We start from the raw sequence: 26,287 nt of genomic DNA on the forward strand, positions 1-26,287 counted from the left end.
GGGCCTTAGGGAGGCCACTGGAGGGAAAGTCAAGGGCAGGGCCAGTCCTGGGGACTGAGGTGGGGGCGGGGAGACCGGCCACAGGATGCCCCAGAGGATAGCGGTTGTGGGGAAGGGGGGGGCCACCTCCGGTGGGTGTGGTCATGGACAAGGCGAGGTTAGTTGGTGGGAGGGCAGGTCTGGGCAAGCGGTGGGTGGAGGCTTGGGTCACGGAGACTTTGGACCCATTTTATTTTTAACTAAACTGGGTTCTTTTTAGCTTCTGGATATAAGATTTATAAATATTCTCTCATTCTGTAAGTTTTCTTTTTAAATTTCTTGATAATATTTTATGATGGATACTTGCTTTAGTTTTGAGGAACTCCAGTTTATCTATTTGGTTTACCTTTCTCGCCTGTGCTTTTGGTGTCCTGGCTAAGAATCCATTTAGAAATTTTAAAGTCGTAAAGATTTGTTCCTTTGTTTCTTTTAAGAGCTTTATGGTTTTAGTCCTTGTATTTATGTTGATGGATTTTGACTTAAGTTTTGCATATGGCTGTGTTAGGGATCCAGTTTCACTCTCCCCATCTCTCTTCTCCCTCCCAAATATTTTTATATTTTATTTTTTTATTAAAAACCTTTTGTCTTTATTATTTGCCAACCGTTTTAAAAAATATATTTTACTTTATTTTCCTTTTTATCTTTTGTTTTCTTTTAGTTAATTTTAAGTTTTTAAATTTATTTTTTGTACGATTTCTCTTTTTATTGTTACTTCCCCCTCTAATATTTTGATATTTTTAAGTTATCCCATTTATGACTCAGACAAGTGTCTAGAATGCACCTAAATTTATGCGTGGTGGGATTTACTTGTCACTGGAAAATCCTAATCGTTCTTGTCACTGGAAAGTCCTAATCGTTCAACATTTAACACCTACTTAACTCCTGGTACTATATGACAAGATGTATTTTACAAATATCAGGGCATGGTTCTGTCTTTAAAAATAAATGTAGTGCAGATATAAGCACAAAATAAGTACATTTCAAAATAATTGGTCTAACTACCAACTAATAAAAATATTTAAAATAAAATAATGTACAATGATGTCCAGGAAGTAAGTCACACTTGCTTTAACTAAGTACATTTTTGTAAATTTGTAAAGAAGTCTTTGTAAATTTGAGTATGAATGGAAGTTTGTTGGTCTCATACCTTACAACTTTGCTAAATTTGTTTATTAACTCTAGTAGGTTTGTTGTGGATTTTTTTGGGGGGTATTATATGTAAAGAATCATACTGTCTTTGAATGCAGGTAATCTTACTGGATGCCTTTTATTTCATTTTATGGCCCAATTGTGTGTCTCGAGCTTCTAGTACAGTCTTGTTGAATAGCAGCGGTAGAAAGTGGACAGCCAAAAAAAGAAAGTGGACATTCTTGACAAGTTCCTGACTTAGGAAGAAAGCATTTCATTTTTCACTATTATGTTTTTAGCTGTTGGTTTTTCATAAACGTGCTGTATAATACTTATAGTTTGCCGCATGACTTTATCATGAAAGGTTTTGGATTTTGTCAACTGCTTTTTCTGCATCAGCTGAGATGATCATGTGAGGTTCCTGACCTCCCCCTTTTATTCTATTGATGTGGTATTTGCATTGATTTTCTTATGTCAATCACCCTGTATTCCTGAAATGAATCCCACTTGGTCATTACTGTACTCCATTGAATAAGCTGTTGCTTCCAGCCACCATTATTTTGTTGTGATAGTTTGTATCTGTGTTCATATGAGATGTTGGTCTGATGTTTTCTTTTCTTGTGGTGTCTTTGGCTTTGGTATCAGGTTAATAGTGGCCTCATAGACGAGTTAGGAAATGTTCCCTCGTCTACGTTTACGTTTAGAGGAATTTGAGAAGTGCTAATATAAATTCTTCTGTTAATATTTGGTAGAAATCATTAAGGAAGCTATCTGCTCCTGATCTTTTCTTAGTTGGGAAATTTTTGATTAATGTTTCAATCTCTTTACTTGCTATAGGTCTTTTCTGAAAGGGCTTCCTTCCCTGACCTTCTTTCACAAATACCCTCCTCTCTCCTCACCTGTTTTCCTGCTCTCTCCTCCCCTGGTTTTATTTTCCTCTTTCTACAGCATGGTCTGCTGTCTCACTTTCCTTACTCAGTCTTTTCTGCCTCCAACTCCAAATCATTTTTATCCACCACTCAAATGCATTTCCTTTCCCCACAGCATTTTCTCCTTAGCTCCATAATGGTGTTCCGGAAAGGGCCTTCTCTGTTTTACCTCCCAAGGCTTCCCTGCCACCACTGGTATTCTATCTTCTCTAGGCATAAAAGTCTCCCAATTCTACTGTTTTCCCTCCCTCAAACACTGGCCTTGAGCCTAAACATCTTCCACCACTCCCACCTCTAATCTCAATGACTGTCTTCCTGCCCTTTTGTGGGCTTTCCATCCCTACCACCAAGGAGGGAGGAGACAAGATTGGCTAGAGTGATTGGAAGTAAAAGTAACAGAGTCCTCCAAATGTTATGTCAAAACTGAGTGGATTTATAACTGTTTTGTGAAGGACGGAAGTCAGAGTTAAATCAGGTATATACGTTATTTTATCAATTAATTGATATGAGTTAGAAAAATATGATTTCTGCTCTTTGAAAAATATTAAGATACATGTGAGTGATCATTTACAAATCATGTAACTCCAAGTTATTCATATTTACTTTTCCTACTATTCATTTAAAATGCCAAAGTAATTCTGGCTTGTTTTTACTGTATTTGTAAACATTGGTTACAAATACAGCTAAGAACTTTACAAATTGTTCATTATTATTTCTTAGTCTGTGAGTTCTTCATTTTCTATTTCTATTTTGAGTAGAGCTCTTAAAAAAAAAGAATACTGTTGTTCAGTGTGATTTCTTTATTTCCATGAGGACTTTTCCAATATAAGTTTAACACGCTTTCTCCTAAAATAATCTATGATTCATTCTTTATATTGTCAGATTTCCCAGATTCCCAGGAGGTAATATGTGACTGGATGAATTAAATATCATTTTGCATTTTAAATGATTTTACTTAATTAGTGTAACTAAATGCACTGCCATGGGTATAACTGTGGTCCCCCCCCCCAAAAAAAAGTTGGAATTTTAATTAACCCCAGTGCCTCAGAATGTGATCTTATTTGGAGAATTGGTCTTTGCAGAGATAGTCAGGTTATAATGAGGACATCTAGAATGGGTGGTGTCATTCAAGATGGCTGGTGTCTTTATAGAAAGGGGACATTTAGACAGAGCTAGACATGCACAGAGCAAAAACAACTTGAATAGATGTAGGGAAATGATGACTGTCTACAAATCAGACGGTCTTCCCTCACAACCTTCAAAGAAACTACCCTGATATCTTGATTTTGAACTTTTAGTCCCCCATAACCATGAGACGGTGAATTCCTCTTGTTTCAAGTTATATGGTTTATGATGCTTAGATGTAGTGATGATCACACAAAAATGCACTGAGAGATGAAACAGGGTAGCCATGGCCTTGGAGTATAAGGGTGAAAGCAAGCACTTGATGCTCTCCGACTCCCCTTCTCCTTCCTATGCACATCCTTTTGAATTCTCTTGGACTTAACGCCACCCAGGGAATTTGAGGTTGAGGGACCTGAGAGAACTCTAATTTGTATTGACATTTGGATTCCCAAGCCACCTTGATTTTCAGGTTATTTTTATGTAGAAGGCTTATGGACCAGTGGCATTAAAGTGAGGAGACTGGCAGACTGGGGACTGGGAATTTGACCCTATTTCCTCCACCAGTTTTCTGGAAACTACTGGGTCTGCCCTTAATACACACCCTTTTCAGGGTAGATGAAAAAAATGACAAAGATTGAGTAATGGGTAATATTTTCAGAATGCTTTAGCTTCATGAACGAAACCACATGACTAGTTTCTGTGTCATTATATTAGGATATTTCCTTCACCTGCCATCCCTGGGGAGTGAATGAGGCAGTGCACATAGATAGTCTGGCTGCCCGCCAGGTACCTCATTAAGCACTGAGCTCCTGCCTGCTGTAACCATTTGTAGTATAGTTGGCGAGCCCTGAACTAAGAGCTGGAAGGCCTGCGCTATCTGAGTCCACCACTGACTTGCTATGTGACATTTGAGGAATCACTTGACCTCTTTAAGCTCATCTAAACAATGAGTTTTCCCTAGGTGGCTGTTTCTCTTGCCTCAGCCATTTTGTACACCCTCATAACTTTGTTATCTTAATATTTTGCATATTTTCCTTTTAAGTGCCTTATTTTTTTTATGGATATATATTTATTTCAAAAGGAAACCATAGTGTAGCATAGTTACATGGAACACTGGTCATATTTGCTACTAAAAATAGTTATAAAAATAAGTATCCAACAAACAAAGTAATGTTATTAAATTAAAAATTAAAAGCAGCAGAAATAAACAATGAGAAAATATTTTCTCATTTTGCATTATGCTAAACACTTTGTATAGGACTTCATGTAATCATCTCAATCTTTTAAAATACCATGCCCATTTTGGCGGTGAGGAAACCGAGGCAGAGAAATGTATTGACTTGCCCAGCTTCACCAAGTAGTGTGTGGCAGAGACAGGAGCCAGATTCGGGTGTACCTGAGGCCACGGCCCAGGAGCACTGCAGCCTGGGCAGGCCTCCTACAGAGGCCCTGGTCGTGTTTTGCTGGCAGTTACTACTAGCCACTCCTGCCCCTGTTCAGGCTTCTCAGGCCTACATATACTTCCTCACACCAGAGAGGCAGCAGCAGATCAAGAGTGGCCACATAATTTGCAAAACAAAAACTCCAGGTCCCTTGCTTAGGAATTATGAATTTTCAAGATAATAGCAGAAGGTTCACCCAAACATGGATCCTTCTGAGAGCTGGACTCTACCATTTCTCACATATCACAGGCACACAAAACCCCCTGCTTTGAGTCTTTCTTCCCCCTTTTAAAAATGTATTTAGATTTTCAGTCTGTTTTTTTGTAACAGAGAAATTAAAAATTCTTTGTGGCAAGGAAACATAATTGGTTCTTTACTACTTCTTGATGCCATTTAAGGAAGGTGGCTCCTAATCTTTTGTTTGCAGAGCATATTAATGAGTGTACAGATGCAAATTAGAGGCTTAGAGGATGGAATTATTCTGCATATGAAATGTGATGGGGGAAGGGAAAGCTGCTGGTGCCTACCCGGGCTTAGAGGAAGATTGGGGAAGACTAGGGCACAGCCCGTGGGAGGCTTTGTAGAGAAGAGGGGACAGGGGACCAGTTGTTTCTAGGGAGGGAAGAACAGGAATGTTGACAGGAAGTTTATCAAGAGTCCTGCAAGGTGATAGTAACTGTGCTTAGTGTCATAGTGGCTTTGACATGTTAGTCATATATTTTTTTCTGCACTTTTCAACAAATGTAAAATAGCACAGATTAAAAAACACCCACAGCATTCAACGATGGTCCACCTGAAACTGCCTCGGTAATGCTGGTGATATTTACACCAAACTGGGAAATGCTGCTGAAGTTAACCGACAAGCTGCTACCTTTCAGAGGCTGGCAGAAGAAGCCAGTGGTGAAGGCCAGTTACACACACTGGAGACTTATTGGTCAGGCTGCCACTGATGGTGCCACTTGAGTCAAAATGTTGTTGCCTCCTCTGTCTCCGTTGCCCACTGAAGTTACCAAAAGATCTAGGATGGGCTAGAACCTGGAGAGCCCACAGGATGCCAGCTGCCACCGACATGCTGGGAATTTTGAGGGGTTTCTGAGAGGCAGAAGGAAGCCAGGATAGCCGCTGCTGAGAGGATATGCAGCAACCCACTCTTGCCAGGCCAAGGCCAAGACTGTCTTTGAGGGCGGGGATACTCAGAGTTGGGGATCCGGCTCTATTCTGGAAGGACTCCAGAGAGCACCCCACCTGCAGAGACCCTGTGGGGCCATCGAGGCTTCAGTGGCCACTGCCAGCTAGCACTTCCTTTGAGGGTTTGCTGACTCAAGTGGCTGCCAGTTCAGTTAGGTGGGGGCTTCTGGGCAAGCAAACAGTAGTGGCACGTTTAGTGCTGCCAGGTTGCAGCCTCTCTCCTGCCTCTGTTGGGCTGCGAGTCCTCTGACCTGGCCAGGTGTGCCTGGCGATCTCCTCTCGTGGCGTGCCCTTCGTGTGGCTGGCTGTTTCGACTGGTCTTTTTCTTGTTGTGTTTAGCATAAATGTCCTGTCATCTCAGAGTCCAGTGCAGGTCCCTGAACTTGTACTGGGTTGGTTTCGCCTTTCTTCAGAGCACTCATTACAATTACTTAATTTTTGAGTTTACTTCTTTCTTTCTTTCTTTCTTTCTTTCTTTTTTTAATTCTTTCTTATCTGTCCTCTCTGCTATATTGTGAGTTCCATGAGGGCAGGGATTTTATCTGATCTGCTCACTGATATACCCCCAAAGTTAGAATACAGTAGACATTATTTATTTATTGAATGAGTAGGAATTAGGAGAAAACAACAGGACAAGATTTTTTTTAATATTGTCAACATATCTAATATACAGTAAAGATAAAACTGTTGTGAATGGACATTTATTCATACAGTTGAAATATATAAAACAATTGATTTTGAAAAAAGCACAATCCTGGTGTGAGACTGTAACACATACCTTTCAGTCCTTGACAAAAAATACAGATATTACACATTTGAATAATATAACTCAGCATGATTTAACTTTCAGAATTGTACCCTGCAGGCTGAGATACACACCTTCCATATATATGGAAATCATTCTCATTAAAATGAGAAACAAGATGTTATTATTTATAAAAAGGAAATGTAAAAGTTTTAGTGAGTTCTATTATGATTCTGTCCTAATTGTTAATTATCTTGTGAATATTTTCCTAGAAAATAAAAATGATCAAAACTGACCCATGACCACGGAGAAGTAGAAAGTTGTAAAGGAATTACCCCCTCCACAAAAAAATACAGACTCAGACTATTTGTAGAGTTTTCCCAAACTTAATAATGGAATATTTCTTATGCTACTTAAGCTGCTTCAAGATAGATAAAAGGATGAGACACCTTCAAGATTATTTTAAGAAACAGGTATAATTCTCATGCTCAAACCTAGAGAGTTATTATTAAGAAAATTACACACACACTTTACTTAGGAATGTTGCTCCATAAATAACATAAAACATTAGCACTTGTGGCCTTTAAGGAATGCAAGAATATTTAATATTTGAAAATATATTAAGTTTTAAAAAGTGATAGGCAGGGATATGATCATGGCAATAAATAAATATAAAAGCATTTGTTTGAATCCCACTTCCCATTCTTGATTAAAAAATGAAACAAAATAACAACAAAACATTTGTAGCTAATTGGACTAGAGGAATACATCTTTAATTTAATAAAAATTAAAAAAAAAACTATCTTCAGTCAGCAACTAATGTTACACGTAATGATGGAATGTAAGTACATTCCTGTTAAAGTCAGGATTCACTCTAGAATGCCCATTACCACAGCTAATATTCAATCTAGGTCCAGAAGTTCTAGGCAGTGCAATGAGAGAAGAAAAAGAAGCTGTTGGTTGATACTGGGGGCACATCTGTATTTACTGACAGTGTGACTATCTAGATTTGAAATGAAAGTGAATAATGACAGTCGAGGAGCCAACTAAGGTAGGAAGTTAGAAAGTATTTGAAGCAGAATCAAACAGCTTTCTTACATGCCAGCAGTGATCAGCTGGCAAATGTCTCGGGGCTGCGCCCCCACCCATATGTTTCTCTCATATGGCCAGAAACATAAGAAAGGTGGAGGGCCTGTCTGACCACAGCTCCAGCTCTTACTGGGGACATGAAAAGAGAAGTACACGTGTGGGTAAACAAACCACTCTTGAGTGAGAAAATTTGTGCAGTTGTCACTTCTCTTCAAGTGAGTCTACATTTAACTGAATCCAGGCCCAGCCTATGAGACACACAATTCCTATTTTTTGAATGAATGTTAAATAAGTGAATATCACTACAACAAAAATATTACTGGGCTTTTTTTTTTTTTAGATTTTTTTTAAGATTTTATTTGTACATACAGAACTGGGGTACAGGCCAGAGGCTCAGGGGCGGTGAGAGGCTTCATCAGGGACAGAGTGGGGAGCAGAACAGGCAGATCGATGAAGTACACTGCTGAGGGGAGCAGCGGGCGGGTCAGGAGAGGTCTGCGACGCCATGTGGTCACCTCCGGGGCAGGTGGGGATCGACCTCATGCGGAAGTGGCTTTAGCTTCTCAGTGCTGTGCTTTAATCCACTGCGCCACCAGGGAGGGCCTGGGCTTTTTTTTTTTTTTAACTTGACAGATGATTCTAAGGTTCACCTCCAAGTTTTTCAGAGTTGAGAATGAAATTTTGATAATGAAGGCTAATGAAGGACTGTCATACCAGTTGTAAAACATGCAACAATATAAGATAAATTGGAACAGTGACATTGGTGCATGAACAGATAGATTAGTGGAACAGAACAGAAAGTCCAGAAAAGAACCTAGGCTTATATGAAAACTTAGAATATGATGATGGTGTCACAAGCAGGAAAGGCTGAACTGAATAAATGGGATTAGGACATTGAAAAAATATAATTCTACTTCGTAACATACTACAAAATATATTCCAGGTGATTTTACATTTAAACAGTGGTACCCTGGGAGTGTTAGAGGAAATATTAGAATATAAAATCAGTAGCAAAGATTACTAGCTGAAAGACAGAAATAGTAAAGGAAGAAACTGATAGGTTTCATTACATAAAACATTTCAAACTTTAGAATTCCCAAATCATACAAAACTTACAGGTAGCCGACTACCTTGAAAAATACTTGCAACAGGCATGACAGGTTAAAGGCTAAGTTTCTGTTATGCAGCAAGTATACAGAAGATGTAAGCTCACTGATCACAGAAGTGCAAATGCAAACCAGAGAGATACCATTATTTTGACCATCAAGTTGGCAAACAACAGAAATGTGAGGCTGCAGGAAAACTGGCCCTTCCCTGCACTGCTAGTAGGCTGCACCCGGTGTGGCCTTTTGGGGGGTCACGTGGCTGTGGCCGAGAGCTGGGCCTTAAGGATTTATCCTCAGAACTTCTTCATGAATATCTGCAAATCTGTAGCTCCAGTGACAACTATTACAGTGTTCTTTATATTATTAATAAATTATAAACAAATACCTGTGTATGGAAAAATAGTTAACTCAGTTACTATAGAGCTGTCTCATGCTGTGCTGTGAAGTTATTGAAGATAGTGTTGGCAAATATTTAATAGTGTGGATGAATCCATGCTCTGGGGACAGAGATGGATATCTTTCCTTCTTTCTATAGGAGAGACTCAAACAAATACACTTAAAAACAGGTTGTTTGAAGCAGTGAAGAAGGGTCAAGAGGTTTTATTGTGTCTAAGGCCATGATTTTTATCGGTAAATGAAGAAGCCAAGAGTTTCTGATTTAGTTGGAATCCATATCGTTTCCCAGTTGATAAGTGATTGGGCTTCTGAACGTTGAGGCTGTTTTCAGGGGCAACTTGACTACTGTAAATCAGTTTATTGTGCAACACAGGGCTCTGTTAGCCCCTAGCTTAAGCATTTTTAAATTTAAAATATAGTCTTTCAGGATTACATTCTGATTATTAGTAGTACCAAAACTGTCATGAGATGAATGTACAATGTCTGTTAGCTCTTAGATTTTTCCATAATTAACTTAAACAAAAAAATACTATTAAAGAGTCATAGAAAGTGATAAATACTTTGTATGTTGAATTATTTTACTTTTTCTTAAGGATTTCCGTATTCTTTGACACCAAGCGATTATCTTCTACGGAGCAATGACAACTCTAATGGACAATCTCCCAAACACTCTACCTGGAAAACTGTGCTAAGCTTTTTCTCCCCAACTAGTAAGTCGTTTGATTTTTTCCCTCCTGATTTCCTCTTTTTGAAACAGTGTTTAAATGTTTAAGAGGCAGTGTGGTCTATTGGCACTTGGCGTGGACAGACCTGAGTTTTCAACTTGAGTCTGCCCTTTCCCTTAAGCAAGACAACCTCTCTGAACTTAAGTTTCTGTGTCTGTAAAATAAAGAGACCGACTACAAAGAGTTGTGAGGATGAACCGCTAGGATGAACTGCTACAATATTGATATTTGTAAGGCTACAATATTGATATTTGTAAGGCATTCCATACATCAATGTTTGTTACTCTTTATACAATATTTTTCCTTTATGAATCTCCAAACTGTTCACTGCTTACCTTAATGGAATTGTCTGAAGCAGAGCCACTGACTCAGTGTTATGAAATCTATGTCCTCTGTGGCATTAATCAGGCTATTGTGGGACTGGTATACCAGATGTTTTCCCATCTGTTTTAATGATAAAAAGTTCAGGTTTCAAGTCACATCATCTTTTTGTGAGTCTGTATATGTTTATCCAGTTCATGATGACTCCTGAGAATTATTAACCACAAATAAACACGTTTCATTTTGTACAGCATGTGGTGCCCTTTCAAGGAGAAGCTTGAAATAAATTGACAAATGTGAATTACAAAGGTGAAGCTTTTATTAAAAATCATGCAGAATTTATTCTAACAAAATGCAATGTACATATATGAAGACACAATTATTTCCATTGTTTAATTCTAGACTCTGCCAGTGAGTTCTTCTGTGACCTTGCATAAATCTCTTCCCATTTCTCTAAACTGGTTTCATCAAGTTCAAAACAGGCATTATAACACCTACTACCAATGAGAATAACAAAATATACAATCTCTTCCAGTAAATTAAAAAACTACTGTGGTCCCAATGAGTGGAGAAAGTGGCAGGTTGCAAAGCTGAAGAAGGGCTTAGTGAAGCCACACTTGGTCATGAACAGCAAATGATGGTTTAAATTTTAGTTTATGAAGGTAGAAGATATAAAGACTGTCTCAGAACTACCTAGGATAACTGCATTGTACTTACCCTGAAGCCACCTTTAAAAATATTCTAAAGAACATATAAAAGACCCCTAGCCTATACACTGGGTGCAACTTCTCAGGCCCCCACTGGGCCTGCGGACCTCCCCCAGGAGCATAATAAAGCCTTCCCCTCTCTTAAAAAAAAATCTACAGAACACCTGTATTTCCAAATGCCCCTCCAACCTGGTATAGTCAGTCGAGTCAAAATTAATTGTATGAGATAACATTTCTGCCACAAATTCTAACTGTTCCATTTTAAGAGAAACATCTGAGCTAGGTTGATTAAATCCTGCAAAATTGTGATTAAATATTTATAATATATATATATGTGTATGTATATATGTGTGTGTGTGTGTGTGTGTGTGTATATATATATATACTATCTCCTTTGAAAAGAATAACTACAAGTTCATGAGATGTAAAATAGTTTTAATCAACTTATTTCTTCTGTACAATTGAAAATTAACACTCTCCATGGAGGCACTAAAAAGAAGTCTCATTTTTTCATTAGGCTTTTGTTTGTCTAAGATTCATCTCTTGCAGATAAAATGATAACCAGCATCAAGGAAGCTTGGGCAGTGACGTGATGCTTCTCCTTTTGGACAAAATTAGATACTTAAACATGATTAAAGTTGTTTTACTCCTTTTATTCTTCAGACTTACAAGTATGTCTTAGTAATTTGAGTCTGAAAGTTAATCTCAGTATCTAGCATCAAGCCCATCAGATGAGGTTTTAAGTAGAAAACAACAGAAGCTTGGCAATAGAAGGGACCCTCGAGGTCATCTGGTCCAGCCTTTCCTATGATTTACGATCTCTTCTATGATTTTCCTTTCTGGAAAGTGGTCTTTGAACAATGTCTGTTGTGACGTGCACAGAATGCAGGAAATTCAGCCCATTTTTCACCAGGCCCTGATTACTGTCACCCTTTTCTGGGTGTGTGAGGCCCCCGCTGAGCATGGCATTCCAGATGTAGCTCGACCTGTGGAGAGTCACGCTGGGCCTGGCAACATTGCAGAACAGATTGCTTAGCATACATAACTCCAGACTAGGCTAAGCTCTCACATGTTCGGGGAGTGAATGTCCAGGCCATCTGGTAATGCCTTCATTTGTGACCTTGCACAAGTGACTTTGAATCTGTATTTCTTTCCTGTTAAAGTGGAGGATGAAAAGCTCATTTCCAGACTTGTGCAGATTAGTAATAATGTGTGGAAAGTGTGCTGCCTGCCCCCAGGAGGCAGCTGTTACTACTTTCACCTTTGCTTTAGAAATTGCCAACCTTTAGAAGGGAGTATAATGAAATGGACCATCAAAAATAGCCTTCTAGTCATTATGTTATTCTTTGCTGAAGTTGAAATGCTTAAGAGTGGCCATAAGACATCAGTTAGTACTTTTCTAAATCTGCTGCTGACGTGTTGGAAATGGAACTGCATCCATGCTCACTGTTAGCCATACTGTGGAGATTTTCTTTTTGAATGAAAATCTGCCATCTTCCTTTTCCATTGTCATTTGATTCTCTTGTGAAGCAGGATGTTTAAACAAATCAGCTTTTCAAGCATGTGAGTTTACAGGTTTAAACATGTGTGGATTTATTGAAGTTCTGTGATTCTTGGTGTTTATGCCACAGACCGTGGCCTATTCAAAATGACAGAATGCTAACTTCAGATCCAGGAGGCAGAATCTTAAAGCATTTTGTGATGTCCATGTGATGGGTGTTCACAGGAAGTAGGTCAATACCAATAGTATCATTTCCCCTCACGCCCCAGCATTGAACTGTGTGAATTTGCCTTGCGTTCACTGTCACCGATGCAGTCAGTGAGTAGCTTAGTGAAATCGAATGAAGAGCTCTCTGTGGTATTATTTCAACAAAGTGTTAGTTTTAAAGGTATTTGTTCAACCACCTTCTCTGTTATGGCACCACCACTCAAGTGATGATCTGCAGCCCTTTAAAAATGACCTTACCATTGGTTGTTAAGAATCTAGATTTTTTTTCCAGTTCATCTAGAACTGAAGATATGCTGTTAAACTAACTATGTGGTAATTGTTGGTTTAACTCTTTATTTTTCTATATATGTCATTCAATTTCTTTTTTAAATGTGCCATCTTCAATGTTTATTTTTTGACTTGTTTTTGCCTTGCAGTAGTTATTTAATTAGGGAAGGTGCTTATTAACCATGCTAAATTATCTTTCTTGGATTTTGTTTCTAAAAGCATGCATTCCAAAGGAAGACCAGGTGGTAGAGACTTGCACAGGGCTGACAGATCTTAACCAGAGTGAATGTTTGAAACTCAAATGCTGTTATTCATCACACAGGACCAGTAATTTCAACTGTTTCACCCCGTTAGAAGATAGTAAGTTCATCCTCTTACACTGACTACATTTCTATTTTTTTTTTCAATTGAATTAACAGGTTACATGGCATAAGTTTACATTTGCACCTTTCAGGTTAGCACTGAAAGGGGGTGCCAGCCCTGGGCAATGCTGTCCTTTGAAAGTCCTGAGAGGTCAGGCCTCTTTTCAGAGTAGTTTCTGCTTAGCCTTTAGATATGATGGACAGTTCAGTTTCATCTCACATGGTTTTTTGCTTTCATACTTCCTGTCTTGTAGCTCTCAGTCCTGGGAGAAGCAACTCGCTAGACAGAGCAGAACTTTCTCCTGCCACCCTCTCTTTGAGTAGAGTTCTTCCCATTTATCTTGTGGACATCTCAGTATATAACAGCATGTTTCCTGTTAAGCTCTGTTTATTAGTTTCTTTTTGTTCTGTTATTTTAAAATTAGGCTCTTCTCTTAAGATTTTTTTTTCTTTACAAAATTTTGAGAACCAGACCATCTGTTTTTGTGCTTTCATGGTTACTGGAGACTTATTAGCTGTTGGTCCCATGATAGATATATTTGATGGGATGAAACACTAACAAATACTACAAGAAGGATACATTCACAAACAGTGTCTTAGGTTAACATACTTGCTATTCAGTCGTGGCCCTTTGCTGATCATCTAGTATTAATAACGGCAACTGAAACCTGATCATGAATATACTATTACAATTTTAACACTGTCACATGCTGTTTATAATTCATTCATCAGTTTAGTCTTCATATTATGTGTAAAGAGACATTTGCTTTTTTGTAGAGGAAAAAATTGAACCGTGACTTACAATTCCCCAGTCACATTAGAATGCATTTCCGAATGAGTGTAAGAATAAAATATGCATATTCACCTGAAAATTCTTGATTTCCTGTTTAATTTAATATTTTACAATTTGAAAGTAAACATGTAAGGAACCATTCCTTTATCAATTTAAGTATTCATAGATTAATTCACTCCTCAAGTGCTCTAGGATGTAACATATGGCCAAGGAAAAGCACACTCGGGTGGTGGAAAGAAACCTATAGTGTGAAACACAAAAGCCGCTATCCAAACCAGGAGCGTTTTGTTAAGGCTTCGATGGGGCAGGTACTTAGAGTGTGGCCTTTAGTTGTATTTTGACAGCATTTCATAAGCTTCTGCTACTTAGAGAACAGCCAGGATATTTACCTGTTATATAAGAAGCCTGTATTTTACTCTACTGTTAACTGATTTTTTTTTTTTAATGAGGACTTTATGAAAGAGTTCAGATTTGCTTCTCTCGCTTAAGCCATGAAAGTAACAGGATGTAATGAAACCCACAGAGACTACGCGGATGCTCCGGATATTTGTGCTCGGCATGCTCACCATGATCGTCCTGGCCTGTGTGCCCCTTGTCTGTTGCTCGCTCTGGCGGAGGAGGTAGGTGCACATGTCAGCTTTGATTTGCTTAAGGCTGGCTGTGCTTGCAGATAGATGTCTGTGTACTGACACTTAGCACACGCACCAGGAGCACAGCAGTGATGCTTGGGTCCTTTTCTGTAAAAAATGGTAGCTTGAGAAAAACCTAGATATCTACCAGAACAGTTTTTCAGTAGCCTTTTTTTTCTTATCTACCCATCTACGCTAACTTCTTGCATAGTCTGTCCACTCCTACATCAAAGGAAACCCCAACTGTAAGGAAAAGGAAAAAGAAATGCTGGAGCGGGCCCTGGCAATGGCCGTGGCCTGATGCTCTGGTCAGTCGTCAAGCCAGCTTGCATCAGATTCCTTCTCATCATTGTACAGAGACTCCCGTGGACCACTGACATGCTTGCAAATCTGCTTATTTTCAAGACTGCTCCCCCCTGCTGGGCTGGGACTAGGGAGAGCTGAGTGAGGCACTTGGCACAGAATGGAAGTAGGCGCTCACACTCAGTGTGGCCAGAGCAGGGTCAGCGCTAGCACGGGCCTGAGAGTCCCTCGGCAGTTCTCTGGCAGAAGGAAGGTCCCAGTGGGAGACTGAGCCCTCTGACTCCTCAGGCTGTAGTGGCCATGGCTCTTCTTTGCCTCCTCCCGTTAGACGCAATCCTGGACATTTATTTTTCTCAATGTCTTCGCTATTTCTATTATAATTGCTATTATTTTTTCCAGTGCAGTTTTGTTTCTTTGCCCTTTGCTTGCCACACTGTAGGACTGCAGGCGCTCCACTTCCCGCCATGTGTGAGCACATGCTGCTGCATGCTCTGGCGCTTTGGCCCCCAGCCTTTCTGTTCTCACTTAGCTCCTTGCACTGAGTGATAGCCTCTAGTCCTAGACCTTCTCTCCTTCCTCCCCCCGGGGTTGGGGACAGAGTGGGATCATTGACCTTCCCCTTGATTTCATGTAAAAGTTAACTCATGAATAAAAGTGAGCTAACATTTGGTAGCAGTTGGTGGCTAGGATGGTGCTGTTGCAGTTAGAGAGTCTGATATATTCGCCCTGGCAGAATGATTTCACCATGACCTTTCCACCATGCCTCTGTCAAGGATTTTTATGGAGGTGCTCAGGTACCCTGACTTTTTCCGGAAAATCTGTTCCAAACAACAACAATCCCCTGGTAAAATAGTTTTTCTTCCTTTTACATAATACAGTGGCTTGGAAGACTTGAACCTTGTGAACATCACATGTTCGAACGCCAACGCCATACAATTCAGTTTGTTATGAGTTATCTATTACTTGCCTTGTTTCCTCTTGTAGAAGAGTCGAAGTTCCTTAGGCATCCTGAGTGGCTGTTACAATCCCAGAGCCACTGTCAGCCTCTGCCTGCTGCTTAGCTGAGTTTCCCTGAACCATGTCTGAGGGCAGGTGGGCACTGTCAGCTTTTCCCGATGAAGCTGATTTTACAGGCCAGGGAACCATGTCTTGGCATGAAGACCCCACCCTTGATACCATGCAGTGGGGCTCAAACACAGGCACACACCAGCTGACCTCTCTGTCGGGTGTGTGGGGAGGGGCAAGTACCCTGAAAAAAAAAAAAAAACATCTCCTTCACCTGCCTCCTTTTAGTCATTGCAGACAATAAAGACAGGTAAAATATTACAATAGGTAAAATAAATGACCCCGTCAAAGGGAACAATGCAGCAGTAAAATCCATGTGCAGTGAATTAAAAATGAAAACAAGAACCCAAACACTGTAATTTGTCTAAGCAGGAGAGGCCAGATGCAAATACAGACAGGGGAGCTTGGCCAGCGCCTCTTGGGTGGAACCTGCCTGGAGCCTTGGGTCCTGTGGGTCAGATGTAACTCCTCCTGGAGGGGGCTGCTGTTGCTCTCCTCTGGCCTTCAGTCTAAGGCGAAACAAATGATGCTTTGACATTCTGTGCCTCCTGCATTTTGGACAGTGCTTTTTCTGCAGATCACCTCAGGAGCTAGCAATGGGCAAGGGGTGGAAGGATGAAAAATGAGAAATAACGGAGCTGATGGGAGCAGTGAAAGCCACTTGGGCGGCGAGGATAATCACTCTCCAGAGTCCAGGGAAGGCTGGCTCATGTTGTCGGCAACTGACCACATTCGGTCATTGTTTGCTGTGGCAGCTCTTCTGGAGGATTTAGAAATGTCGGAGTCCTATGTCCTACTGTTAAGGAGCTTAAGTCTACCTTGAAATAATCCCAAGCGTGGCACACTAAGTAATAACATAAAACAGATTATAATTAAGGGCTGAAGGGAGAGATGGGAATAGCTCCTAACAGTTCTGAGGCAGTGGGGGAGGGGGGTGGGCACCACAGCAGAGGTGCTATTTGAGCTGAGTCTGAGGAAAGGGGAAGATGTAGATTAGACCACAAAGGGTCTTCCCCACCATAGAAGCCTTCACTGTCGCTTCTCAACAGAGGTAGTTGACCTTCGTCCCCGAACCTCTGGTTTACTTCCACTTGACTTGAGTTCAGGTGTTAAGTGAACTAGGCATGCAGAGCTCAGGCCGGCTCGAACTAGTTGCACATATACAAAAGGGGCAGAGAACATTCATGGAAAGCTTTCTAAGAATTTGCTGCTAATAGCCTTATTAAACTCACATGTAAGGTGTTTTGAAATTCATTATGTTCTCAAGGTTATGTAAGAGCTATTTTTATTCTCATTAATAGGGATCAGATGCCTCATTCGGTTGAAGTGTCTCTGGTAGGCTTAAGGCTTCCGTAGAGATGAAGGAAGGAAAAGAGCAAGTGGATGGGGAGAAAAGGAAGGAGGGGAGGGGAGAGAGGACAGGTGCGACTGATGTAAGAGGCAGCAGTCACAGAAGGCTCAGGTGCCACGTTCATCTTCCAACATGCAGGTTACAGTTGCACCTGTCTGCATCCTCCAGTGAAACATAGGTGTCTAGGTGAGGCGCCTCTAGAGTGTGCACCCACTGCACTAGGGCGGAGAGTGGAGATGTCCTAACGCCACGCCTTAAAGCGCTCCAAGTGCATTGTTATGTTCTCTCTCTTCCTGTCAGGTTGCGTTTGCAACTTTGAATTAAGAATTCAGAACTCAGTCTGAAAATGACAAGCTATGTTTGCTTTCAACAAATAAAAAGGCCGTTTTTAGGTGACTGTGGATCATCTGATACCCAGGTGATGGAAATAGCACGTCTCCATCCTCCATACACTGCAGCTGCTCACCAGATGGCTGCTTGTGCATGGTTCTCTATCTAGACGAATCCCGCGGCATGAATCTCCTGTGTTATAATCCACTTTTCATTGCGCAGATAGTCTTCATACCACTTACTTGCCTAGAATGGGAGGTAAATAACTGGGGTAAATGTGTCAAAAATTGCCCCAAAATCACCACCCATTGAGTTTTTCAAACACTCATTTGCACTTTCCAACCCCCACGTGTGTTTTACAATACTGCACAACATAGAGCTGTTATTTTGAAAAGCTTTATGCAGTCATTAGACAACTGCTGAAAGGTTTAAGTTCCTAGGATTATGTACAATGAATTCAGAGAACAGAAATAAAGTCTGTAAATTCTCAAAACCTGGCTGGGCTCTCAGAACTCTGATACAATCTGAGCAGATGAGGGTCTGAGCACCGGGGACCCTGCTCCGGCCTGAGTCATCACAGACGTGCGGTTTGCATGAAGCCAGTTCTCCTTGGGCCCTGCTCAAGGTAGTTGAGTTACTGGAATAATGAGGGAACCTCATTATGTGCGGATTATATATCTGAGGTGTTTCACTGCAAGGACACCGAGGGCGGCATTTTAGAGAATTCTGGACACCTAGGTTCTGTTGAAAGAGTCATGTGTTGCCAAGTAACTAATAGCCTCATTGCCAAATACAGCGGCCTTTTCTCAGTCCCCATCCAGTGTGACCTTTTGCTCACAGAGTACTGTTGATCGCTCCCTGCCTCAGATTTCGTTGTTCCCAGTTGTTCTGGTGCTTGTGGGTGTGCTGTTCTTTGTTCCCCCGTGGTTGTTTGCCACAGCCTTACTCTCAGATCTAATCCTGAGAGCCTCACCTCCACCTGTTCCTTATTTCCAACCATGCTCCTGAATTAGATGTTGGGATAGTGCCTTAAAGTCACATGTGCACAAGTGGTCTTACCTTCTTTTTCTCCCAAATCATCTCGTCGTGCCTCCTGTCCATTTTTGTCACTGATTTCTTTAGTCTCCCGGGCTAGAAGCCTGGGAGTCACCGAGGACTGTTTCCTTTGTCATCACCATAGAACCAACGCTAGTCTCCCTGCCAGCTGGCTTTCTCCTGGCGCCAGTTGGGAGTTGCTCCTTCTCCCATTTTATTGGCACATCTTAGTTCGGGCCTTGTCTTGGGCCGGCAGTTGCAGTAGAGGAGCAAAGGGAACCACCGCGAGTCCGCCGGTCTTCTATGGCCACTGCAATGGAATCCAGCACGGAGGGGGCACAGACGCTTACTTGTTCACAGTCTGGAGCTTGGGTGTCTGTGACCAAGGTGCCAGCTCGGTTTCTGTTCTGTTTCGCCTCCGGCTTGCAGGTGGCCACTTTCACTGTGCTCTCATTGCCTTTCCTGGGTGCGTGCAGGGGTGGGGTGAGAGGGACTAAACACACTTTCTGGGGTATCTTTTTATAGCACAAATTTGGCTAGATCAGGGCCCCTCTCTCATGACCTCAGTTGACCTTAATTACTTCCTTGGAGGCCTCATTTCCAATTACAGCCAAACTGGGAATGAAAAGGCTGCAACCTGCAGATTTGAGGGCCGTAAGCATCCACCGCGTAGCACAAGGCTAGCTCGCATACAAGGGCAAGGGCAGGGCTGAGCGCTGGGGCACTGTAACGAGATGTCCAGCCTGAGGAGCTCTTGAGGGAGAGCTAACGACTGCGATGGGCTGCAGGTGGCATTTATAAGATGGCAAGGAGTGAGTCCTGGAGATGGTCCCTGGCACTCTAATAGGGGTATACAGCTATGCCCTCAGGCAAGGAGAGAGAAGAAGGATGCTTGCAAGCCAGCTTACACACGTGCCTTGACTCCTAATCTCTCTCCTTCATGCTCATCCTGTAAAGTCCTGCCAGACTTAGCTTCCTAAAATAGCACTGCTTCATTCCCTTGTATCCTTCAGGAACTTCTAATGCACTCAAGAATGTCTGGCTCCTAGGCCTCTGTTAGGTGCCATGAGAGACAGAGCTGAATCAGATCAGGCCCCTGTCCCCAAGGCATGCATGCTCTAGCAGGGGTGTGTGCAGGTAGCCACAGCAGGAAGCCACATTCCAGTAAGAAAGTGCAGCTCAGACCACGTAGCATGGCTGTCTTGGCCAGTGCACACGGCATTTTCACACGTTGTCAATTTGACCTTCAAAACAGAGTTATAGGGGGGTTTGGTTTCATGCTCAAAATTATATAGTGGTAGAGCAAGGATTCAGTCTTTTTTTTTGCTTTTTGTGCTATAGGAATTGGGAAGAAAAGAACATGGGTAAAAATGCACTGAATCTGGTTGCTTCAGTTCTCTCCAAGGGCTGTGCTCTCGAGTCAGCCACACAGGCTCCTGTGACCGCAGCCATTTTTCTTAGAACACCCCATGTGTCTCTTGCCGTAGCCAGGGAGGTAGCTTCACTTTCCTGGGCATATGCTATAGCTCATTTGCAACTGTTCTGTTGCCCGAATTGCCCAGAGCTTGGAGCTTCTCTCTACTCTGTCCTCTTCGCTTTATTTCTCCCCTTCATCTGGAAGCTGCTCCAACTCTTCCGGGAGGCGCTTTACAAGTGCTGCAGATCCCATGTTTTCTCTATTCTCAGAACTTCTTTCTTCTGCACTTCTAACACGTGATGTCCCTGTTCCTGTTGTCAGTTTTCTTTGTCACACCATATTGTTACTTATGTGAGGAGGCAGTGTCAAGCTTCCCTGCCTCTCTGAACATTGCTTACCTGTTGATTGAAATGCTGTTCCATGTCTCCTGCCTCCACTCTCTGTCTGCCCCACGCCACTCAGGGGTGGGCCTCAGTTTAGCTCTTCCCTCCTCCAGGAAACTTCTCCCAAACCGTCTGCCCAGATGGGATCAGGCTTCTTCCTGTTCTTCTACCAATCCCTGCTTATCTCTACTTGCATTAAATAAATTGCCTTCATAGGTGCCTCCCTTTCTAAAGTGTAAGCTCCTTGAAGGCAGGTCCTGTGTCTTTCTCATCTTGATGTCTCTAGTATGTATCTAGTCTTTCTGCTGTAAGTACACAGATGCTTCAGTCAGTATTGACTGTGTGTGGGAAAAGATGACCTGAACTTTTCAAGGCTGAGTATGTTGGCCACAACATGTAACATTTTATATGAAAAGGACAAAATCATCTCTAGGACACTAGAGGTGTCCTTATTCCCCTTCTTCCCCCTTAGATACCCACATTGGGTAGAATACCTAACTTGGGATCTCGGCAGTATTTGCATGCTGGAAGGCTGAGCCCAAAACCGAGTCCTCCGTAACCCAGACCTGTGCAGTGGCCTTTTAGGTAACAGGCCAGTGAAATGGACACACCACTAAATTTGAAATGAAACCTATGCATTAAGCAAGTATAGCGATTGAAGTTGTGTGAAGTAAGATATCTTGAAGTCACAGCATTAGGAGAAAAGCATGTCCTCAATTCCTTATGTAAAATTCTCAAATTCAGAACATGTTTCAAACCTAAAGCTTTTTGTCTGAACTCACCTGGCACCAAAACTTGATCTGACCTTACCTGAGACATTTTCTAGTCATGATTTAATGCTTGGAGTGAATCTTCATGTTTCTTGCCGCAGCAGTATTACTGAGTTTGATCCTGAGATGCTCCCCAGCTCCATGGGAGTGCCATGCATACTCTCGCCATTTCATCTTTCTAAAACCAAAGTATTCCACATTCTGAAGCACATCTGGCCCCACGGAACTGGAAATTATATAGTTCCTTTAGTTATTATTGGTTTTGAGACTGTACTTAAAAGCACTGCACTGTAAAGCAACCATAGGTAAATCATAGAAATGCATTTTTGACCTTCACCCACTATTTCATTTATACCTGCAGACTTTTTTATGATTAATTGGGAAAAGGGCATTTATATACCACACATCTGTCTTACCTAGTGGAACTCAGTGACAACCCAGTAATGTAGTTTTAGGGGGGAAGAGTGAGTATTACCTTCAAAGTCATCATTTCAAAGACAGACTTATCTGTCTCTGGGCTCCAGAAGCTCAGGACCTGGCTGCTGTGCAGAGCTAAGAGCACTGCTGCAGCCCGGAGTCCTCTTCTAGGCATCACTTAGCTGAGGGTGGGACTGTGCACCTGTTGTTTACCTCTTCGCTGTTTTTATGAGAATCTTTGTTCTCTTTTGGGTCTCCAACCCTACCTCCGCCTTGAATATTCCTCTTTTTTTCTCCTTGGTTTATGTCTAGGTCTTTAGAAAATGAGAATCCATAAACATAACAATCAACTAGAGTTCTGGGACCCTCCCCCACCCCCCACTGGGTACCAGGTTCTGAAGTATAGAGTTGCAGAGCAAGGTTGTAGCCTGACGTTATTTCCAAGCTTGGAGGGCAGTAAGAGATAGGGAATGTGTGAAGAGTCATGTGGGATGCTAGCCTTTTCCTCATAATCCCCTCCATTGTTGTTGTCCTGTCACTGTTGAGAAACAGGATTTCATGTTGCACGTTTATTATTATAGCAAATGGGCCAATCCTTTGCGAAAGAAAGTCAACAAGATGGTGAAGGGTTTGAAGAAACAACGAATCAAACCTAAGAAGGGTACTGAGGTGTCAAGGCCAGCAGTGGAAGATGAGGAGGCACTTGGTGATGAAGTGGAGGACGAAAGGAGAGGTAATTCACAGTAGGATATAAAGTTGAGGTTTCATATCTGATTCTTCTTTCGTATCACCTTCGTTCAGCTGATGTTTATTTCTTGCTCCGCAAATATTTGAATCACACTAGTATCAGCTTCTAAAATCATATTAACTCTTCGGATGGTAGGACTGTGGACAAGAAATGCTGAGTTGCTTGAGTGCCTCGTCACTTGGTTGGTATACCTGGTTTTGCCCTCCAGGGGAAGCAGAGAAGTGGAACCCTCCCATTCCAGGTCTGATGCTAGGCGGTAATGGCTAGAACCCGCCGTGTGTGTTGCACACACTAGCTGTTCAGGGTAGAACCATGGCTCAGGAGTCTGACGGTTCTGGGGTTGATCCTGGGCCCCGGCCGTTACTTTCAGCCACCTGCCTTCAAACTCACAGCGCAGTATTAGAATAGGCTGAGAGAGGGAATCCCTGAATCATTTGTCATGGACTGACTGAGTTTCACTTGTGCAAACTTACATCTCTTAGTGTTGGCCTTGGTCTCCTCCCCAAATAATTGTGAAGGGCCAAAAGGAATAAACAGTTGATGGGCAAACGGTGTCCTTGTCAGGGAGTAGAATCCTTACTGGAGTGGGAGTCTGGAGAGTCGGTGTTTCCATGGAAAGGCAAGTGGCTCAATACCTCTCCTTGATATAGTCAGCTGAAACTGTGTGTGTGGCTTGAACAATATTATGTATAAAAAAATGCTTTGAAAACTGTAATGTGTTACTTAAAGTTAAGGTGTTAAGTGACTTATCTAAAGAGAAACAAAAGAAAATCCTTATACAAAGTAGTATATGTATGCTTGTGATGTTTTATTTATACAAGGTTATACACTAGCTTGTGTAATAGTTATCATACATGTGTATCATTATGCATACCTATATTACTTTGTGTATGTTCGTTGTGATATGTGTGTGCACATATACACATGTAGACCAGTATAACTAGACTAACAAAACTTGATTTCTGTGGGCCTTTCTCTGAGGCATAGCAGTTAACTTTGATATTCAGGGTTGTTGCTATAATGATATATTTGCTATAGTGTATTTTGTGTGTGTGCCTCACACAGTAATGTAAGATAATACACTGCAAAATATGTGAGTCACTGACTACATAATACTTGGAAAATACAGAGCTCAGCAACATATTCAGTGTGGAGAGAGTATCTGTTACAGTCCTTTCTCTTTATCAGCAAGCATGACACATGGGTCCTTTCAAGTTGCTTAATCCTACTTTACTTTTGTCTGTAGCATTATTTCACCGCTAAGATGACCATATGCCAGAGGAAAATGTCCCAGCAATACATCTGATGGTACATTTTAGAAGAACTAATGCTGGTCCTCACACTCATATTTACTTCCAAATATAAAATAAATGTTTCTGTTTTTCTGCATCAAACCAGAATCCGGCCTTTTCATTTCAAAATAGTTTCTGTGGAATTTTAAAATTCATGGAAAAACACTACTGACATTTCAGGTGCTAAATAGCCATGTGATTTTTGCAATCTGGGTTGCATTATCAACATCGTGTCTATTGGTTCTACAAGGCAGATATTTCATTTCCCCCAACAAAGTGGGGGAAATTGCAGTGATCATATTTAGTATGCTTATTTTGAGGCAAGTGGTATACATATTTTATAGTCAAGTTCTTTAATTTTATAGTTCTTCACATTTCTTTCCACCATAAAATTCAGGATACATTCATTATAGAAAATCTGGTGACTAAGGATAGATTGAACAACAACAAAAAATCAGCCATATCCCCCTACTCAGAGGTGAGCGCTTGCTATATTGTATTTTCTTTACATTTAGAGAAAATAGTGTCCTGTGACATATATAAATTAGTTATGTTGATTATCTTTTAAAAGATTATTTATTTATATACATATGAACTGGGGTACAGGCCAGAGGCACGGGGTGGTGAGGTGAGAGGCTTCACCAGAGACAGAGTGGGGAGCAGAACAGGTGGATCGACCAAAGCACACTGCTGAGGGAGCAGTGGGCGGGTCAGGAGAGGTCTGCTGTGCCATGTGGGCCCCTCGGGGGCCAGCAAGTTAACCTGTGCTGCAGTGCTGTGGACAGCCCCATACCCTGTGTGCCACCAGGGAGGGCCCTACGCTGATTATATTTTAGAAAAAGTGTCTATCTTTTTCAATGATTCATGTTCCTTTTTGAAAGGTGTGGAGCTTAAGTTTATCTTGGCTGTTTGTTTATTCATTGAACAAGAGCTGATGGAACCATGTATTCTGTTTGCTGGGGTCACGGTCATGATCAAGGTAGACTTGTTCTTTCTTCCTGGAGCTCACAGTATAGCTGGGGAGGAAGTCAGGTAAGAGGTGATGACAGAGGAGGGGCCAGTAGAATGGGGGTGGATTGTGGGGACTTTGGTGGTAGGTGAGGTGTGGTGACACATCTGGAGTGGTGTGAACCTGCACCCCTAAATCATATAACAGTGCTGTGAACGTTCAAAAAATACAGTTAAAAAAAGAAGTGTTGACAGGATTGTGACAGGAGTGTTACGTTCTATGGGAGCAGATACCAGGAACACCCAGCTCAGATTTCAGAAAGTGACATATTTTGAAAGGTAAGAAAGATTAGCAGGCATGTGCCATGCCGTCACTGTGAAGCAGGAGGAGCCTCTTGGAATGGAGGCCTAAGTGTGTGGGTGCTTGGGGTGCTGCACGTAGCTCAGACACCAACGTAGATGTTAGGTCTGAAAGACTTTGGAGCCCACATAAAATAGTGGAGTGGGTGGATTCTTCTCCCTGTAGAGAGAAGGGAACTAAATGAACACCTTTCAGCATGACCTAGTTGGATCTGAGTCCCTGGAGATCACTCCGATTAGTGTAGGGAGAATTGGAAGGGAGCTGCACTAATCAGGGAATCAGTTATGGGACTGTTTGTTTATTCATATGGGTGAACAAATATGGTGTCCGGCCTGAGGTCACAGCACCGTGGATACAAGTAAATAGATTTGAGAGCTGTGTAACGTGCAGCATTAGGCGGATTTGGTGATTAATGTGTTCATGGGAAGGAATGGGGGGTGAAGGGAGAATATAAAGGACAGGTGTGGTAGGGGAGGTGAGCCATTTCTGGATACGAATGCTTGAGGGGCCTGTGGGCCATCCAGCTGCAGATGACCAGCGGTCAGTCAGAGAAATGATTCTGGAGCTCAGGAGAATGGTCTGCTGTGTATAAAAGCTGAGGACTCACCAATAACTAGAATTTAATTGAAGTCACAGTGAATGATTATTTCAACCAGAAAAAGGAACTGATACAGTATGCAGAAGAACACAAGGCTTTAATGGATGATCAGAAACTGCTGGTGGAGGTGGAGAAGTATGAGGATAAGCAGGAAGAACAGTCGAGCAGGTTCTTAAGTAACATTGTTTTATTATAATGTTAATGAGGCAAAAAGCCATCCCAGCTGATGTTGGGTGGCTGACAAAATTATGTTACTAGAGGATAGGCCTTTACTATACAGCCTTCCTTTTAAAGTTGTTAGGACCTCTTGGTGGCATTAAGGACTTACTGTATAGGACATGCAAACGGGAAGGCTTCTTTCAAGGAAAAGGGTGTTTCACAATTCTAGTTCATTTCCACTGGACTTGGCAACAGGGAAGCCATTGGTCATTTTGGTTTGGCAATAGCTCTTTCCGTGAAGAGGCAGGAGCAAGAAACTAGACCACTTTGATTGCAGAGGGGTTGGGAGAGTGAGAGAGAGAAAGCAGAATGTGAGGTCAACTGGTTGAA

At 41.7% G+C, this 26,287-nt stretch overlaps 1 protein-coding gene across 1 annotated transcript in view; it reads left to right on the top strand.

Moving 5' to 3' along the window:
* The window catches only part of FMR1NB (fragile X mental retardation 1 neighbor), a 45,093-nt gene that overhangs the window by 618 nt on the left and 18,188 nt on the right, over positions 1-26,287 (top strand). Inside the window, exons 2-7 of the mRNA XM_012727086.1 lie at positions 9,781-9,897; positions 13,156-13,296; positions 14,615-14,711; positions 19,061-19,270; positions 22,373-22,524; positions 24,713-24,863. Coding sequence (XP_012582540.1) covers positions 9,781-9,897; positions 13,156-13,296; positions 14,615-14,711; positions 19,061-19,270; positions 22,373-22,524; positions 24,713-24,863 — 868 coding nt within the window. The remainder of the gene's footprint in view (positions 1-9,780; positions 9,898-13,155; positions 13,297-14,614; positions 14,712-19,060; positions 19,271-22,372; positions 22,525-24,712; positions 24,864-26,287) is intronic.

Source organism: Condylura cristata, unplaced genomic scaffold (assembly GCF_000260355.1).
Source record: "Condylura cristata isolate star-nosed mole 26May11 unplaced genomic scaffold, ConCri1.0 scaffold00019, whole genome shotgun sequence".
NCBI lineage: Eukaryota > Metazoa > Chordata > Mammalia > Eulipotyphla > Talpidae > Condylura > Condylura cristata.